Source organism: Acinonyx jubatus, chromosome X (genome assembly GCF_027475565.1).
Source record: "Acinonyx jubatus isolate Ajub_Pintada_27869175 chromosome X, VMU_Ajub_asm_v1.0, whole genome shotgun sequence".
Lineage (NCBI taxonomy): Eukaryota > Metazoa > Chordata > Mammalia > Carnivora > Felidae > Acinonyx > Acinonyx jubatus.
In genome coordinates, this window is record NC_069389.1 from 57,960,630 (window position 1) to 57,979,622 (window position 18,993).

The 18,993-nt window shown below is 41.3% G+C and overlaps 1 protein-coding gene across 1 annotated transcript; it reads right to left on the reverse strand.

The window, feature by feature from the left end:
* Nucleotides 1-8,684: 8,684 nt before the first annotated feature.
* LOC106988500 (polyadenylate-binding protein 1-like 2) lies at nucleotides 8,685-12,842 on the reverse strand. The gene has a single exon (XM_015086951.3). The coding sequence runs from the start codon at nucleotides 12,028-12,030 to the stop codon at nucleotides 11,428-11,430; it is 603 nt and encodes a 200-aa protein (XP_014942437.1). The 5' UTR covers nucleotides 12,031-12,842; the 3' UTR covers nucleotides 8,685-11,427.
* Between the last annotated feature and the right edge of the window lie 6,151 nt (nucleotides 12,843-18,993).

Sequence of the window (18,993 nt, forward strand, 5' to 3'; positions counted from 1 at the left end):
CTGGTAATCACAGTCACCTTGCAACCTTAGTAAATCCAGGGTCTGCAAGCCCACACCAGTTCCCATCATGCTGGGACACAGAAAAATAATCCATGGTTAAAAAAGCCAAGGAGTTTCAGAGATACTCTCTTCCTCCATGTTAAAAGCTCAGGACAAAACAGGGTCCGGGTAACAGTAGGCTTGTGACCTCAGTGATCCCAGTGTCCACAAGCACACACCAAACCCCATGGTGCTGGGGCACAGAAAATAAGTCACATTTTTTAATTTAAAAATGTATTTTATTATTTTTAATAATAAAATTGTATTGTTTTTATTTTTTGATCTTTTTTCTTTTCTTTCTTTTTTGCTTTTATTATCTTTTCTTCTTCTTCTTCTTCTTCTTCTTCTTCTTCTTCTTCTTCTTCCTCTTCCTCTTCCTCATTGCTATTACTATTATTTCTTCATTCTGTAAAAGGCTGTGGTTTCAAAGTGTAACAAGTATATAGAGCCCAGCTCCAGCCACCCAAAAAAAGTCACCAAGCACGCACAGTCTATATAGAGAACACCATACACAAGACCATTCCACCAAGTTTAGAAGTAGCCATTCTTCCTAACCCATAGAAACAAACACAGAAAGTAGAGCAAACTGTGGAGACAGGGGAATACTCTTTAAAAGAAACAATAATTCGATTTCCTTGATGATGAGTGATGTTGAGCATCTTTTCATGTGTCTGTTAGCCATCTGGAGGTCTTCTTTGGAAAAAGGTCTATTCATGTCTTCTATCAATTTCCAATTTTTTTATTTTTTAATGTTTATTTATTTTTGAGAGAGAGACAGAGAGAGAACAAGCAGGGGAGGGGAGAGAGACAGAGAGAGAACAAGCAGAGAGAGAGGAAGACAGAGGATCCTGAAACAAATTCCACACTGTGAGCACAGAGCTTGATGCAGGGCTTGAACTCATTGACCATGAGATCATGACTTGACCTGAAACCAAGAAACAGCCAGTTGACTGACTGAAACACCCAGGTGTCCCTGTCCATTTCTTAACTGAATTGTTTGGTTTTTGGGTGTTGAATTTGATAGATTTTTATAGATCTTAGATACTAACCCTTTATCAGATATGTAATTTGAAAATATCTTCTCCCATTCTGTAGGTTGCCTTTTAGCTTTGTTGATTGTTTCCTTCAGTGTGCAGAAGCTTTTTATCTTGATGAAGTCCCAATAGTTTATTTTTGCTTTTGTTTCCCTTACCTTAAAAGACATGTCTAGTAAGAAGTTGCTGCAATCAAGGTCAAAGAGGTTTCTGCCTGTGTTCTCCTCTAGGGTTTTGATGGTTCCATCTCACCTTTAAGTTTCATCCATTTTGAATTTATTTTTGTGCATGGTATAAGAAAGTGGACCAGTTTTATTCTTCTGCATGTCACTGTCCATTTTCCTCAAAACCACAATGAGAGACCACCTCACAACTGTCAGAACGGTTAAAATTAATAACACAGGAAACGACAGATATTGGCGAGGTTGCAGAGAAAGAGGAAGTATCTTACACTGTTGGTGGAAATGCAAATTGTTGCAGCCACTCTGGCAAACGTATGGAGGTTATTCACAAAGTTAAAAATAGAACTATTCTATGTCCCAGAATTTGCACTGCTATGTATTTACCCAAAAGATATAAAAATACTGATTCAAAGGGGCACATGCACCCTGATGATTATAGCAGCATTATCAACAATAGCCAAATTACGTAAAGAGCCCAAAAGTCCATTGACCGATGAATAAGTAAATAAGATGTGGTGTGTGTGTGTGTGTGTGTGTGTGTGTGTAACGGGATATTACTCAGCCATCAAAAAGAATGATATCTTGCCATTTGAAATTACATGGATGGAGCTAGAGTGCATTATGCTAAGTGAAGTAAATCAGTCAGAGAAAGAAAAATACCATATGATTTTACTTATGTGTGGAATTTAAGAAACAAAACAGATGAACATAAGGAAAGAGAGGGGAGCAAACCATAAGAGACTCTTAACTATAGAGAACAAATTGAGAGCAGCTGGAGGGGAGGTGAACAGGGCATGACTAAATGGGTGATGGGTATTAAGGAGGGCACTTGTGTTGAGCACTGGGTGTTATATTTAAGTGACAAATCACTAAATTCTACTGCTAAAACCAATGCTATACTATATCTTAACTAATGAGAATTTAGATAAAAAGTTGAAACAACAATTAAAAAAAGGTGATGGAAATAAAGGAGTGTACTTACGTGTTGAGCACTGGGTGTTGTATGAAGTGGTGAATCACTATATTGTACAAATGAAACTAATATTACACTATGATAACTGGAATAAAAGTAAAACCATAAAGAGCAAAAATCAATCAATCTCTTTTAATTGCTTTTAAAAAAAGAAATAACAAGAAAACACAGCAGAAAAATAACTAAATGAAACACAGGTAAGCAATATGCCTGATAAAGAATTTAAACTAAAGATTATAAAGATACCAGGCTGGAGAAAACAGTGAAAGAACTCACTGAGACCTTCAATAAAGAGATAGAAAATAGTAAAAAGAACCAAGTGGAGTTGAAGAGTACAATAACTTACATAATAAGAAACAACTAGAGGAAACCAACAGATTAAAAGATGCAGAAGAAGTAATAGCAATCTGGAAGATAGGGTAATAGCACAGAAGCAAAACAGCAAAAAGATAAAATAATTTTTAAAAAAATGAGAATTGATTAAGATATTTCTTGGACTGCATCAAATAAAAAAACATTTGCATTTAGGGGTAGAAGAAGAAGAAGAAGAAGAGAGAGAGAGACAGAGAGAGACAGAGAGAAAACTTATTTGAAAAATAATGACTAGAAACTTTCCTAACCCTGGGAAGGAAATAGACATCCAAGTCCAAGAAATACAGAGAGTTCCAAACAAGTTGAACCCAAGGAGACCCACACCATGATACATAATAATTAAGATATCAAGTGTTAAAGACAAAGAGAGAATCTTAAAAGTAGCAAGAGAGAAAGGTTACCTTCAAGGGAAAACCTATGAGGCTGTCAGCTAATTTTTCAGCAGAAACTTTAAAGCCAGAAGGAAGTGGCCCGATATATTCGAAGTTTTAACTGAGGGTTGATGGAGGGGAGATGGGAGGGATGGGATAAATGGATGGTGTGCATTAAAGAAGCACTTGTTGCGATGAGCACTGTGTATTATATGTAAGTGAGGAATCACTAAATTCTACTCCTGAAACCAATACTCTTCTGTATGTTAACTAACTTGAAACTAAATAAAAATAACCTGAAATTTACTGTGTAGCGGTCGGAATCAATAAATCCAACTTTTTGTGTCAAAAAAAAAGCCATAATACCTAAAAAAAAATTAAGTTTATTTATTTTTAGAGAGAGTGAGAACACACAGGAAGGGTAGTGAGAGGGGTAGAGAGAGAATCCCAAGCAGGCTCCACAGTGTCAGTGAAGAGTCTGGTGTGGGGCTCAAACTCATGAAACACGAGATCATGACCTACGCCAAAATCAAGAATTGGACACTTACCTGACTGATCCACCCAGGCGCTCAGCCATAATACTTTTCTAATTTAAAAAAATGTTATTTGAATAAAAGAACATTTGAAAACAAATAAAAATCAAAGTGCTAATAGTAAAAAACCTACATAACTAAAATTTAAATAAAAATTTGGAAGAGAATAAAAAGAGAACAATTTGTAGAAATCTGAAAAATCCAAAAAAAAAAAAGAAAATTAAAACGTTTACAACCAAGAATACTCTACACTGAAAGTTTATCATTCAAATTTGAAAAAAAGACAGTTTCTCAGACAAACAAAAGGTAAAGGATTTTATTATCACTAATTGAGCCTTATAAGAAATGTTAAAGGAACTTCTTTAAGTGGAAAAGAAATGGCCATAATTAGTCATAAGAAAATTATGAATAAAAAGATGTAAAATATGACAACATATATATAAAACATGGAGGAGGGAGTAAAAAGGTAAGAGAAAAGGAAAAAGAAGAAAGATTTTTTTTTGTCTTTTTTTTCTTTTTAGAATGCGTTTAAACAACCATCAATTTAATATAGACTGCTATTTACTTAAGATGGTATATATGAAACCTATGGGAACCAGAAACCAAAAATCTATAATAGATAAAAATAAAAAGAAAGTCAAACATAACACTATAAAAATTCATCAGTCACAAATAAAGAGAGCAAGAGAAGAAAGGAGAAAAGAAGAACTACAGAAAACAACAAAATGGCAGTAAGTGCATACTTATCAATAATTACTTTAAATGTAAATGGCCAAAATGCTCCAATAAAAAGACATAGGGTGGTGGAATGGACAAGAATCGAGACCCGCCTATATGCTGCCTATAAGAGACTCATCTCAGACCTAAAGACACATTCATTTGGAAAATGAAGAGATGGAAAAACATTCACCATGCAAATGGAAGCCAAACAAAACAAAACAAAAAGCTGGGTAGCAATATTTATATCAGACAAAATAGACTTTAAAACAAAGACTGTAAGATGAGACAGAGAAGGGCATTATATAATGATAAAGAGATAAATCCAACAAGAGGATATAATTGTTATATGTGAACCCAACACTGGACTACCTAAATACATAAAACAAATATTAACAGACATAAAGAAATCAATGATAATACAATAGTAGGGGACATTAACACCCCACTTACACCAATGGATAAATCATCCAGACAGAAAATCAACAAGGAAACAGTGGCTTTGAATGACACATTAGACCAGATGGACATAACAGTTATACACAGAACATCCCATCCAAAAGAAATTGAATACTCATTCTTTTAAGTGCACATGTAATGTTCTCCAGAATAGATTACATATTAGGCCATAAAATAAACCTCAATGAATTTAAGAAGATAGAAATCATACAATGCATCATTTCCAATCCCAACATATGAAACTAGAAATACATTACAAGATAAAAACTGGAAAAAAAACACAAAAATGTGGAGACTAAACAAAATGATGCTAAATAACCAATGGGCCAATGAAGCAATCAAAGAAGAAATTTAAAAAAATACATGGAGACAAAGAAAAATGAAAACACAATGGTCCAATATCTTTGGGACACATCAAAAGTAGTTCTAAGAGGGAAGTACAATACAGGCCTACCTCAAGAATCAAGAAAAAACTCAAATAAACAATCTAACTGTAAACCTAAATGAACTAGAACAAGAAGAAAAACAAAGTCTAAGGTGAGTAGAAGAAAGGAATTCATAAAGATCAGAGCAGAAATAAATGACATAGAATCTTAAAAAAACAATAGGAAAAAATCAATGAAACCAAGAATGAGTTCTTTAAAAAGTTAAATAAAATTAACAAACTCTTAGCCAGATTCATCAAGAATAAAGAGAAAGTACCCAAATAAATAAAGTCAGAAATGAAAGAGAAGTAACAACTGACATCACAGAAATACAAAGGTTTGTAAGAGAATACCATGAAAAAGTATATGCCAAAAAACCAAACAATCCAGAAGAAATGGATGAATTCCAAGAAACATACAATCTTTCAAAACTGAACCAGGAAGAAATAGACAATCTAAATAGATCAATTAAAAGTAACAAAATTGAAGTAGTAATAAGCAGTTGAATAAATAAATAAATAAATTTCCAAGACCATGTGGATTGACAGGTAAATTCTACCAAACATCTAAAGAAGAGTAAATACCTATTCTCCTCAAACAATTCCAAAAAATTAGAAAAAGAAAGAAACGTTCCAAATTCATTCTATGAGACCATCTTTACGCTGATACCAAAACGAGACAAGACACACACAAAAATTATAGGCCAATATCCATGATGAACACAGTTGATGGGCAAAAATTCTCAAAATATTGGCAATCACATACAATACACTTAAAAGCTCATTCACCACAATCAGTGGGATTTATTCTGGGGATGAAAGAATTGTTCAATATTTGCAAATCAATCAACATCAAACACAACATCAGCAAAGTAGAGGATAAAAATGCTATGATTATCTCAATAGATCTAGAAAAGGCATTTGACCAAATTCATCATACATTTATGATAAAAACTCTCAACAAAGTGTAGTTAGAGGGAACATACCTCAACATAGTAAAGGCCATATATGAAAACCCACAGCTAAAATCATATTCAATGGTGAAAACTGAGATTCTCCTCTAAGATCAGGAATTTCCACTTTCACCACTTTTGTTCAAAACAGTATGGGAAGTCCTAGCCACAGCGGTCAGACAAGAAGAAGAAATAAGAAGTATCTATATCGGTAAAGAGAAAGAAACTGTCACTATTTGAAGATAACATGATAATACACATAAAATATCCCAAAGACTCAACTGAAAAACTATTAGAAGTAATGAACAAATTCAGAAAGGTGGCAAGATACAAAATTGATACTCAGAAATTGGCACTGTTTCTATAAACAATGATAAGTTAAAAGAGAAAAAAACAACACCATTCACAATTGCACCAAAAATAATAAAATACCTAGGAATAAATTTAACCAAAGAGGATAAGAGCCATTGTACAAAAAGCTATAAAACACTGATAAAAGAAAAGATGACACTAACAAATGGAAAGATATTCCACGATCATGGATTGGAAGAATTAATATTGTGAGAATGGCCACATTACCCAGGGAAATCTAAAGATTCTATGTAATCCTTTTTAAAATACCAACAGAATTTTTCACAAAACTAGAACAAATAATACTAAAATTTGTATGGAAGCACAAAAGACCCCATATAGCCAAAGGAATCTTGAAAAAAGAAGAACAAAACTATCACAATACCAGATTTCAAGATATGCTACAAAACTGTAGTATAACCAAAACACAAAAATACTAACACAAAATAGATACATAGATCAATGGAGCAGAATGGAGACACCAGAAATAAACCCACACTTATGTGGTCAATTAATCTATGATAGAAGAGGCAAGAATATACAGTGGAGAAGACAGTCTCTTCAATAAATGATCCTGGGAAAATTGGAGAGCTACACATAAAATGAAACTGTACCACCTTCGAACACCATATACAAAAATAAACTCCAAATGGATTAGAGACTTAAATGTGAAACCTGAAACCATAAAAATCCTAGATGAGAGCATAGGCAGTAATTTCTCTGACTTCAGCCATAACTTTTTTCCTAGACAGGTCTCCCGAGGCAAGGGAAACAAAAGCAAAAAAAATGAAGTATTGGGACTACATCAAAATAAAAAGCTTCTGTGCAGCAAAGGAACCAATCAACAAAACTAAAAAGCAGCCTATGGAATGGGAGAAGATATTTGCAAATGACATAACCAATAAAGGGTTAGTTTCCAAATATATAAAGAACTAATACAATTAAACACCATAAAACCAAAGAATCTAATTTAAAATGGGCAGAAGACATGAATAACATTTCTCCAAAGAAGACATACATGGCCAGTTGACAGATGAAAAGATGCTCAACATCACTCATCATTAGGGAAATGCAAATCACAACTACAATGAGAAATCACCTCATACCTGTCAGAATGGCTAAAATCAACAACACAAGAAACTACAGGTGTTAGCAAGGATGTGGAGAAAAAGGAACCTTTGTTCATAGTTGATAGGAATGCAAACAAGTGTAGCCACTGTGAAAAACAGTATGGAGGTTCCTCAAAAAGTTAAAAATAGAACTACCCTATGAACCAGGAATTGCACCACTGGGTATTTACCCAAGAGTACAAAAACACTAATTCAAAGGGATATTATTTACAATAGCCAATATATTGAGGCAGCCCAAATGTCCATCAATTGATGACTAGATAAAGAAGATGTGGGGTGTGTGTGTGTGTGTGTGTGTGTGTGTGTGTGTGTGTATGTGTATACATACCATAGAATATTATTCAGCCATAAAAAGAATGAAATCTTGCAATTTGCAATGACATGCATGAAGCTAGAGAGTATAATGCTAAGTGTACTAAGTCAACCAGAGAAAGACAAATATCATATGATCTCTCTCATATGTGGAATTTAAGAAACAAAACAACTAACTAAAGGGAAAAAAAAGAGAGAGAGACAAACCAAGAAACAGACTCTGAACTACAGAGAACAAACTGATGGTTACAAGAGGGGAGGTAGGTGGGGGAATCGTGAAATAAGTGGTGGGGATTAAGAAGGACACTTGTAGTGATGAGCACCAGGTGTTGTATGGAAGTGTTTTGAATCACTATATTGTACACTTGAAACTAATATAACACTGTATGTTAACTAACTGTATTTAAAATAAAAATTTAAAAAATAAAATGCTTATGAATGGATAATTTGTAAAGGTATATAAAATATGCCTCAACTTCTTCTTACATATATTTTAATGTGCTTAATCTCATGTTTGAAAAATGCACTTGTAAAATGAAGTAATAAAAGAAAAAATGTGCAATTGATTTCAAGATTACAAAAGTTAAAGCAAAACTTTTTGACCAATTTAAGAAGCTGGGGAGAGATATGTGCTCTCTTTTACAATACTGGTTAATATAAACATTAAGGGAAAAACATCTGGCAAAAAACAACAAAAACATTTGACATGTCCATATCTATCATTCTGAAATTCCTATAGTAGGAATAGGAAGCAATAAAATGTTCCAAGATATTCAAGTGCAAGTCAGAACCATTAAAAAAATTTTTTTAATGTTTGTTTTTGAGAGACAGAGAGAGAGAGAGAGAAAGAGAGAGAGAGAGAATGAATTGGGTAGGGGCAGAGAGAGAGGAAGACACGGAATCTGAAGCAGGCTCCAGGCTCTCAGCTGTCAGCACAGAGCCCGACGCGGGGCTCGAACCCACGAACTGTGAGATCATGACCTAAGCTGAAGTCAGACGCTTAACCAACTGAGCTACCCAGGTGCCCCAGAACCATTTTAAACATACCCCAAGGAAGACTGGTTATAGAAATTATAGCTCATCCTTATGATGAAATATTACATTAACAACAGAATTAAGAGAATATTTAATGATTTAGAAACATTGTCCCAGAAAACTGTTATAATGAAAATACCCTCCAATGGAAAAGTGCATATTGTATTATAAAGGTGTGTAGATTTCTATTTATTAAGAATCTATGTTGTCAAGTAGTGGTATTAGGAATGGTATTAGAATTTTTACTTTATTATGTTACATTAACATTTTTGAAAAAATATTTTCTATTATAATCATGTACAATTTGTATTAAAATGTTCAACATAAATAAAAACAAATGCTACTGTTTCCCTGATAAAATATTGGGGAAATACAGAAATGATTGCAATACCAAGAGCAGAAAAAATACAGATATCTAGGTCCTGTTATAATACTGGTTCACCTTACAAGGTCAGCCCATATCCTTTGACAATTCAGTGTTTCTTTCAGCAACGTTTTTATTTTCAGGAAAATATCTGGAATGTTAGCAAAACTTGTGCACTGTGATGAATTTGGCAACTTGGGATAAAGAAAAACGAGTACCAAACTAGATGTTCAAACATTATGAAGTATTAAAAATGTATGTACACACATGCACACCAACACAGACATACAGACGTGGATATAAATGTAGGTATGCCTAATGTATCTATTCATCTACTGAGGCATTGATTCAGTGGAATATTAAGAGGCAGATAAAATCTTTTTAAATGTTTTATTTTAAGTTTATTTGTTTATTTTGAGAAGGAGAAGAGAGTGAGGAGGAGGGGCAGAGAGAGAGAGAGATTCCCAGGCAGGCTCTGCTCTGTCAGCACACAGACAGATGTGGGGCTCAAACTCATGAACTGTTAGATCATGACCTGAGCCGAAATCAAGAGCCAGACGCTTAACTGACTGAGCCACCCAGGAGCCCCGAGGAAATATTTTTAAAAGTAACTTTAATGACATGAATTGAAATTAAGAGGTGTGTGTATAAACACACACACACACACACACACACACACACTTTTGTGTGAAAAAGCATATATAAAAACTGTATATACATTCTTATATACATATGACATAAATGCAAAAAACTACTAAAGAGGTACAGGCAAAAATGTTTCAGGTAGTTCTGGAGATGATTACAGACATATAGTTGAAATTTTTCAGGAAGATATGGATGGTCATTAAGATTCATTATGGGAACATTAATTTTCTTCTGTTGCCTGCAGTTTAATTTTTTCCTGCAATAAAGCCGAATGATGTTTCTGGCAGTGGGCAAAAGGGCAGTAAGTGGGCACAAGGAAAAGAGGGTGATAAAGAGCATTTAAATCCAGCAAAATAACCTAAAACAGTGAAATACCATTTGCAGCCCATCAAGCTGGCCAAAACGCACACACTCCAGCACACACACACACATCAATTACAGTGACTAGGAGACTATGCAGGGGGAATGGACATACTGTTTTTACTAGCTGTGCTGGCTGGCATGAATGCAAATCAGTACAATGCTTATGAAGGGGCCATTTGGCAACACACAGGAAAAGTCTCTAAAATATCCTGCAAGGATATTTTATTGTGGATCCTGCACGTCCACAATTAAGAAGACCATCCAGTATGCTAGCGAAGATTTGGCTTGACAAGGAAGGATTCATTCGTCAGAGTATGCAGTGTTGGGTTTAAACACAAGGAAAGAACTAGGCACCACCTGAATGTCCAACAATGCGGAAATGATTACAGAAGAGTTAAAGATCCATGGATACACTCTGCAGGCACTGAAGACGACATTTAGGAAGCCTGTTGAATAACATGGAAAGAAGTTCAATGGGTTGTGTTTTGTTTGGCTTTAGTTTCTGAAGAAGCAGATTAAGAAACACCACACTCGTGAACCATTCTATAACAGTGTGTTAAAAGGGAAGGTGGGGGTGGGGAGTGAGGAAGAGAGGGAGGGAGAAAGAGGGAGAGAGGAGAGCCTGGAAAAACAGCACACGAAAAAGTGGTTGCCTCTGGGTAGTAGAATCATGGGGAACAATTACTCTCTGGGTTTTCCCTCATCTGATTTCCTTCTCCTTTCTGATGTTTCTACCATGAAATTGTATCACCCGTGTAGTGAAGGAAGCGAGAATGAAGTGCTTTTTAAACCAAAGCACAAGGAGAAAAGGCAGCCTATAATCTATCAAGTGGCACAGATTAGCAAGATTATTCACAACGCCCTTGGTGGGTGTGGGGGGAAGGGAGAGGTGGGGAAGACAGAAGGAAGAGGAAGGAGGGAGGAAGAGGAGGAGGAGGGGATGAAAGGAAAGAGGAAGAGAGGAAGAGGGGGGGAAGAGGAGAGAGGGAGAGAGAGAAAGAGAGAGAGAGAGAGAGAGAGAGAGAGAGAGAGAGAGAGAGAGAGGAGAGAGACCTGCACTCCCAGTACAATACAATACACTGCTGGTGGGTTAGGGGGCAAAGAGGGGAGTTGTAAACCGGGTGGGAGCCAAGATTTGGCTCTGCTGGCTGACTGGCTCCTGGCATGTCTTCATCGCAAGGTGGCTTCCTCATCGGTGTCTTCCTCGAAATCCTTGACGTCAGCACTGGTGGACTGCCTGGCCCAGGCTCCCCTTTCGGCTTCTCGTTCTTTATGCGACTTGAATCTCCCAACGAAAATTTTGCGGTAGTTCAGGAACATGCCATTCATCGCATCAATGGCCCGCTCTGCGGACTCCTGCTTCTGGAAGTGCACAAACCCGTAGCCCTTGGGCCCCTTTTCGTCGCAGGCCACTTTGCAGGAGAGGATGTTGCCAAACGCCGAGAAGATGTTGTACAGCGCCTTGTTGTCGATGGTCTTGCCCAGGTTCTTGATGAAGACGTTGCCCACCCCACTCTTGCGGAGCGAGGGGTCCCGCTGGGACCACATGATGCGCACGGGCCTGCCCTTGATGACATCAAAGTTCAGGGTTTCCAGGGCCCGCTTGGCGTCCACCGGTTGCTGGTAGTTGACGTACGCGTAGCCCAACGAGCGGCGGGTGATCTTGTCCCTGCAAATGCGGATGGAAAGGATGGGCCCGGCCGGGCTGAACTTCTCGTAGAGCATTGCTTCTGTCACTTCAGGGTGCAGGTCGCCCACGTACAGCGACGCCATAGGAAAGTCTGGGTTCCCCTCGGAGACCCTGCTGGTCTCCGCATCCGCGGCTGCAGCCGCCGCCGCCGCCGCCGCCGCCGCCTCCGCGTCCCCCTCCGCGTCCGCCTCCCCCAAGGAGGGCGCCGCAGCCTCTGCTGCTGCTGCTGCTGCTGCTGCTGCTGCTGCTGCTGCTGCTGCTGCAGTGGCGGCGGCGGCGGCGGCGGCGGCGGCGCAGGCAGCTTCAGCCGCGCTAGCCTCCACAACCACTGCCGCCAGGGCAGCCCCCGCCTCCTTCCCCTCTGCCAGGGCGGCCGCCACCTCCCCCCGGGTGCCCTCCGCCACTGCCTCCTCTACTGAGGCCTCGGCCTCCACCTCAGCCTCCACCTCTGCTTCCGCCTCCGCTACGGAGGCCTCCGCCACAGCCTCCGCCACGGTCGCCGCCGCAGCCTCCGCCGCCGCCGCAGCCGCTGCCGCCACCGCCGCCGCCACTTTCGCCGCTGTCGCCACGGTCGCCGGTGCCTCCAGGCCGCTGCCGCGACCTCCCTTCCCGCGAGCTGGGGGGTAGAGAGGCGCGAAAGGACAGGAGGGCGGGTGGCGCGAGCGGGAGCTGGGGCCGGGGACCCGGGGCCAGTCCGAGTCACTTGGGATAGCAAGCGCTGCCAGGAGCGCACCGGTGCGAGTCACCGCAGCCTGCAGCCTGCTGCTGCCGCCGCCTCTTGGTCGTGGGCTAGCGTGCGGGGCGCGGGCGGGCAAGGCGGCGTGTGGTGGGGGGCGGGGGGTGTTGGCGTCTGTGGTCCGGGCAGCTGGGAAGGCTTCTGTCTCTTTGGTTCCCCCTGTGGCTGCTGCGGGGCTGTGGGGCCGCGGGCGGTGGGAGGGGGCGGGGATGGGAGCGGGAGCCTGAGGCTTGGGGTGGGGGCGGGGAGAGTCTTCAGTCTCTCAGGTTCCTGGATATTTATGAAGAGGAAGCCAGGGAAAGGGCTCCACTGTGGACTGGGAAATACGGTTTAGATTTACAGGGTTGGTTTTGTTTTATCTCCCCCCCCCCCCACACACCCCCTATAGAACATCTAAATGATTAAATCAAGTGCCTTGCAAGAACGGGTGGGTGGCATTGAGAATACACTTGCCCGGCCTAAACAAAGCTGAGAAAAATGGTTTTCTCACATTCAAGGGTTCTCCCCACTTCACCTCATACACACTTTGCAACATCGCTGCCACCAAGGAAACAACACCTATTCTGAGCAGGACCTGGGGCCAGTGGGGCAAGCTCCCCCTGCAGCCTGCTGACCCATTTTCTCAGAGATCCCTCCCCCTTTTCCAGCTCTTTCCCTCGTCTGCAACACTTGCAAAAGAGGGAATAAAGAACACAAGGACATGTATTCTTTCATTGATAATGCCATGCCACAAATATTTATGGAGCTTGTGCTGGTCCCTAGGGATACAAGGGTCTGGCAAGCAGGACACATAAGCTGGTTTGGGGCTTGTCCTTGGTAATGGACAGTCTGGGTGGGAAACCCTGTCCCTGCTCCAGATTACAGGAGAACTAGGGACATGGGGTTCTTCCACACATCCCCTCCCCAGTTCCTCCCACACACCCAGCCTCAATACCTGCGTGCGGCCTGACAGTGGGGGAATCGAGAACACCCTGTCCTTAGTGCTGTCCTCAATGATACCCTGGGCTGGGGACAGGGCCTGGTCCAGAGCCAAGCACTTGTTCATTCTTGGCTCTGCCTTCGAGGTGCTAAGGTTACTAACATGAATCAAGAAATGCACATCCATGTTCAAAACAAAACCAAAACCCAAAATCTCTAGAATGAGGTGCCTGGTGCCACTTCATCAGGTAATATTTGTGAAAGCCTTATCAAGTACTTGGCACTGGGAACTAAGGGACAGGCCATGTGATAAGTGAGCAGTGAGTGTTGATATATTGGAGGTGTGGGGTGGGGTGAGAAAAGGTGAGCTGTGTGTGTTGTGGGAACAGAGAGGCCACAGGGGGCCAAATGCTGAGGGGATAGACAAGTGAGCAACCATGAGAGTAGAGTATAACAGAAGCTAGGGTCCCACTTGCTCCAGAAAGGAGGACCCTGCCACAAACTCTTCCTGGTAGGAGTCAAGTGAGGCTGCACAGAAGATGAAACCCCCAATGTGAACCAATGTCGAGACAGGAAGGAAGACATTCCAAACAGAGGGATCTGATTGTGCACAAGGCCCTGTGGCATGCTAACACACACAAAGGCACTTCTGGTCATGCCTAATAATCTGGTGTGGGCAGAGCTCATGGTCTCCGAGAGCATATGGCAGAAGATGGAGCTAGAAGGTGTGGAGCCCTGAAAAGCAAGCTAAGGTGCTTGGACTCTGCACCCAAGTCCATGGGCACCACTCAGCACGTTCAAGGAGGCAATCAGCGGGTGTGATTGGATCCTCAGAGTACAAAATAAATATCAATACAGAAATCAGTTAAGGGAGTAGATCTTAAAAGTTTTCATTACCAGAAAAAAATGTGTAACTGTGAGGTGACAGATGTTAACTAAACTTATTGTTCATATCTCTATCTATCTATCTATCATCTAATTATTGTGTTGTACACCTTAACCTCATACAACGCTATATGTCAATTATAGCTCAATAAAGCTGGGCAAAAACAACCCATCAATGCACATATAAGTGTGCATGTGCCTTCCCCTACACACAACTAAGACATCTCTTGTTCTCAGAGATGAGAGAACAAAAAGAAGACAGTCAGATGTGACCAGTTCCAGAAGAGATAGAACAACCATTCCCTCTGTCTCCCCTTTCCCCCATAAATAGGAGTTTCTCACTTACTGTGAGCCAGGCATTGAATTGTGTGGACTTTGGGGTCAGATATAAAAACGATTGAACCACAGTGCCTTCCCTCAGGACATCTCACTCCACTAAAGCTCAGGCTGCCCATACAAATAACAGAATGCCAGCGGAGGGCTATAGGTGCCGCTATGTGATTGGACTATGGTGGCCATGGGATTTCATCTGCCCAGCACATATTGTCTCCTCCCCCTCATTCCTGCCCATCCACATTCTTTGGGTAAATAAAGCCGTTTTCTGTGGTGGCAGCGTTAGCTGGACCTAGGCAGTTGCACATGACAGAACAACCCTGAGCCTTCGGAACTGACCGAGTCACTGTGGGGTGTGAGGCAGTGCGAACTTTCCCAGTGCTGGCAAGAAATCATCCCAAGGTGGCTGAGAAGCAGACACACAGACATATACCTTGCCAGCTTGCAAAATCCAGCCCATCGCCCCTAGACAAGGCTAGTGCGAACAAAGGAAAAGAACAGAGGCGTAGAAAAACATGCTGTACAGCCGATGTTTGACCAAGGTGATCACTGTCACTGCTGTTAAGAGCCATCTCTTGGAGGTCTAGGTTGCTTATAGGCAGGAGGCAGATGAGCTGTGCCTCACCATTCCAGGTGGCCATCCAAGAGGGGCCCGAGGAGGCAGAGGCCAAGTGGGGAAGCCATGATTGCTGGGGGGTAGGGGATATGCAGGTGACAAGAACAACTTCTCCACCCGTTGTTAGGAGACAGAAATGTCAAGTGGGACCAACTGAAGGACCAGGGCTCCACAATATCTCTTCCTCTAGCTTTGATTACAGTTTGGCCCACAGAGCCAACAGAAATCAGTAAGAAAGCAGGACAAAGAGGTTTGAAGAAGTCATGCTATGTCCAGCAAATCCCCAAGCCTGTCAAACCTGAAGACAATCCCTAGACCCCTGAGCCTCCAGCAACAGGAACGGGGCTAGAAGGGAAGAAGGTGCAAGACTATTCCCTGAGACATGCCAACATTTAGAAGTTCAGTTGAGGATGATAAGCCAGGGGAAGAGTTTGAGAAGGACTGGGTGGTAAAAGGGCTGGCCCCAAACCTGACTTGCATGGTCCAGCCTCAGTGTCCTCACTCAGGTCCTGTTTTCACTGCACGTGCATGGGGGTTGGTTTAAAGAGGCACAGCAAAGACTTTGTGTGCTAGGGTTTAGCTTCTCTTTCTGTTTATTTCTCAATTGAGCTTTAAAAGCAGATAGGTTCAGATACAGAGACATTTCAAGAGTGTTTGGAGCCGGCACTGGTCTTCCATTTCATATGGCTCACTTCCTTCTTCCTATCAGGAGGAAGAAATAGGAAGGGGTGGGGATGCAGTTCAGAGAGCAGGGGAAAAGAGTAGAAAAGAACGGAAGAAAGTAGGGGATGGGGGTACCAATGGGGAGAGGGACAGATCAACTCCACGTACAAAAATGAATAAAAAGACCAAAAACAGTGATCTACATAAAGAAGTCTCTTCCCATGAATTTCTCATTGGCATAGCTATAGGAAGGATGCCCAGGGAAAAGACAATGAACACATAACTGTATTTTGGGGTAGGGAAATTGTTTCTGTCAATTCACACTGCCCCCCAAATTCCTACAAATGAAAATAATTATGAGACACAGGCCAACAAAAAAGCAGCCTTAGGTTTTTATTTATGAAGAATTGGAAAGTGTTTGGATGTGCCCTTGTTATTTAGCAAATCATAACAATGATTATTATATTGTCTTGAATAAATACAACACATTTAGCAAACGGTCTTTGGATCCTTATAAAGTGAAATGTTAAGGAAGACAGATGTGTGGGGCAGGGGTGGAGTAGGAATCCGGCCTATAGAAATAAGAGTCCCAGGACATCAGGACATACGCAGAAGCACGTTTATCACAGAAAGGCTCACATTGGGCAAACCAGAACACAAAGCAAGCACTCGTCATTTGGGAAATGACTGAAGACATTTCAGTGTAGCCAGTCCATGGACTATTACGCATGGATTATTAAGCAAGCATGAATTATGTCCATATGGGTTGATTTAGGGGGACCTCCAAAATATGCTATTATTAAGTGAGAAAAAGTAAATTGCAGAGAAGGAAACACTACCTGGTCCCATTTGTGTATGTGGCGGAGGGCGGGGGGAGGTGGGAAGATATGAGGTTGTGATCTCATACTTATCCATCTGCCTATTTGACATCTCCACCTGGATGTCCCATAGGCATTTCATCCTTAAATGCCAAAAATGGAACTCCTGAACTTCTCTCACCTCCCAATTCCTACTCTGCCTAACTTTGCTCCTTCCACGAATAGCACAGCCACCCATCCAGGTATTCAAATGAAACAAAAATGAAGAGGCACCCCTATTTCCTTCCTCTCCCACATCTTCCTCTGGTCACTCTCCCATCTTTCAGCAATTCGCATCACCTCTACTTCCAAACACCGCTTGAACCTCTCCAAATCAACTGGAGTCCACCATTACCTCTGTCACGGGCTCTGACATAGCCTCCTAACTGGTCGCCTGCTTCCACCAAACTGCCTTCTCCATTCAGTAGCCGGACTGATCTTTCTGAAAAATAAATGGCTTTTCTTGCCTCCGCTACTCAAAACCCCAGAATGTCTTCCCATTTCACTTTGACTAAAGTACAAACTCCTCAATGTGGCTTAAATATAATGAGCTGCATGACTCAGCCCTTGCCACCCTCCCCATTCTCGCTTTTCTATATCCTGATCATTGTGGGACTTCTCAGAATACTCTTGACTGTCTACTCCAGGATCCAAGCTTGATTCTTTTTGGGGGCTTCTGGCTACCTCAATCTGTCTTTCTCTATACTTTTGAAATCATGAACAGGTTTTTAACATACAGAAAGTTACAGCGGGTCACAGAACGCTCACCCAAACACACGTCACTTAGGATGAAAAAACAAACAAACAAACAAACAACAACAACAAAAACCCAAAACATAGCTGCCATCCCCTTTGGAACCCTACCCAACCGCATTCCCCTCTGTCCCCCGGCCCACCTCCCTCAACCTCAATAGGGCACATGCCTAAGTCACTTCGGGGTGTAACTAAAGGCAAGAGACAAGCAAGTCTTCAGTTTCTTCCTCTTGTTTCTTTTTCTCTCCTCTTACCCCTCACTCTTTCCCTGAGGTCGAGCATTTCTTTGATGACCCTTTGCTCCTTGTCCCTCAGAAGCAGACAAGGTCTGCAAAAAGGGAACATAATTGGTGATATATTTGGGCTCAGGATGGTCATGAGAAATGAAGAAGCCTATACTCCCACCAGTTATTGTATAGTCCTAAATTCCTGGGCCTAGATTCCTCAAAGAAGATGGGCCTTGGAGTCAAATGGACTTGTAGGCAGAATCCCAGAGCAAAACACTTAACCACTTGGAACCTCAGTATGTGCTCTGAGTTTGAATTTCAGAAACTCTAATTCAGGTTCTTAGGAAATTTCCTTTATAACAAGTAGTTTTGCCCCAGCCCCACTTAGAAGCCAAGAACAAGGGCTCTCTTGACTGATGATTTTTATATAGTGTTTCAGGTATTTTTGTCCCTGGGAATCAATTCTCCTTCCAAAGTATGCTGACAATTTTAACTAATGCCCTTCATTGTCATGATCTTAGGCAGTTTACAGACATGGTTTTACAAAAATATACCTATAGATATGCCCCAGGCCGTGACTTCCTAGCTGTGCTTACCTTGTTCAAGTTCCTTTACCTTTTTCGTTTGTTTCCTTAGCTTTGGCGTCTTCATCCATACAAGGGGATAGTTATAAGGATGAAAAGTGATAATATACGGACAATGTTTTTCACAGTGCCTGGCATGCATTCAATGCCCAACACAAGAGATTCCTTATTAATGTCACTTCCTTCCATCTTGAGGATATCCTTGTTTAGCTCGTTTTTGAAGGCCCAGTGTCTTTCCTTTCTGATGTCCAAGGAAGCCTGGCCTTTTCTCTCTAACCAGGAGCAAAGTGTCAGTTCAGAGCGAGTCTGATCCTCTGAGTGACAGTCCAGCTTAGAGCTGGATTTTACTCTACGCAACTGCCTGATTTGCCAGCCTGAGCTCACTTTTCTTATACCCTCATTCAGTTACCCTGGGCTTAGAAACTTTCTACAATCCATCTATTTACTCTTCCTGAGCTCCAAGGACTTCACAAG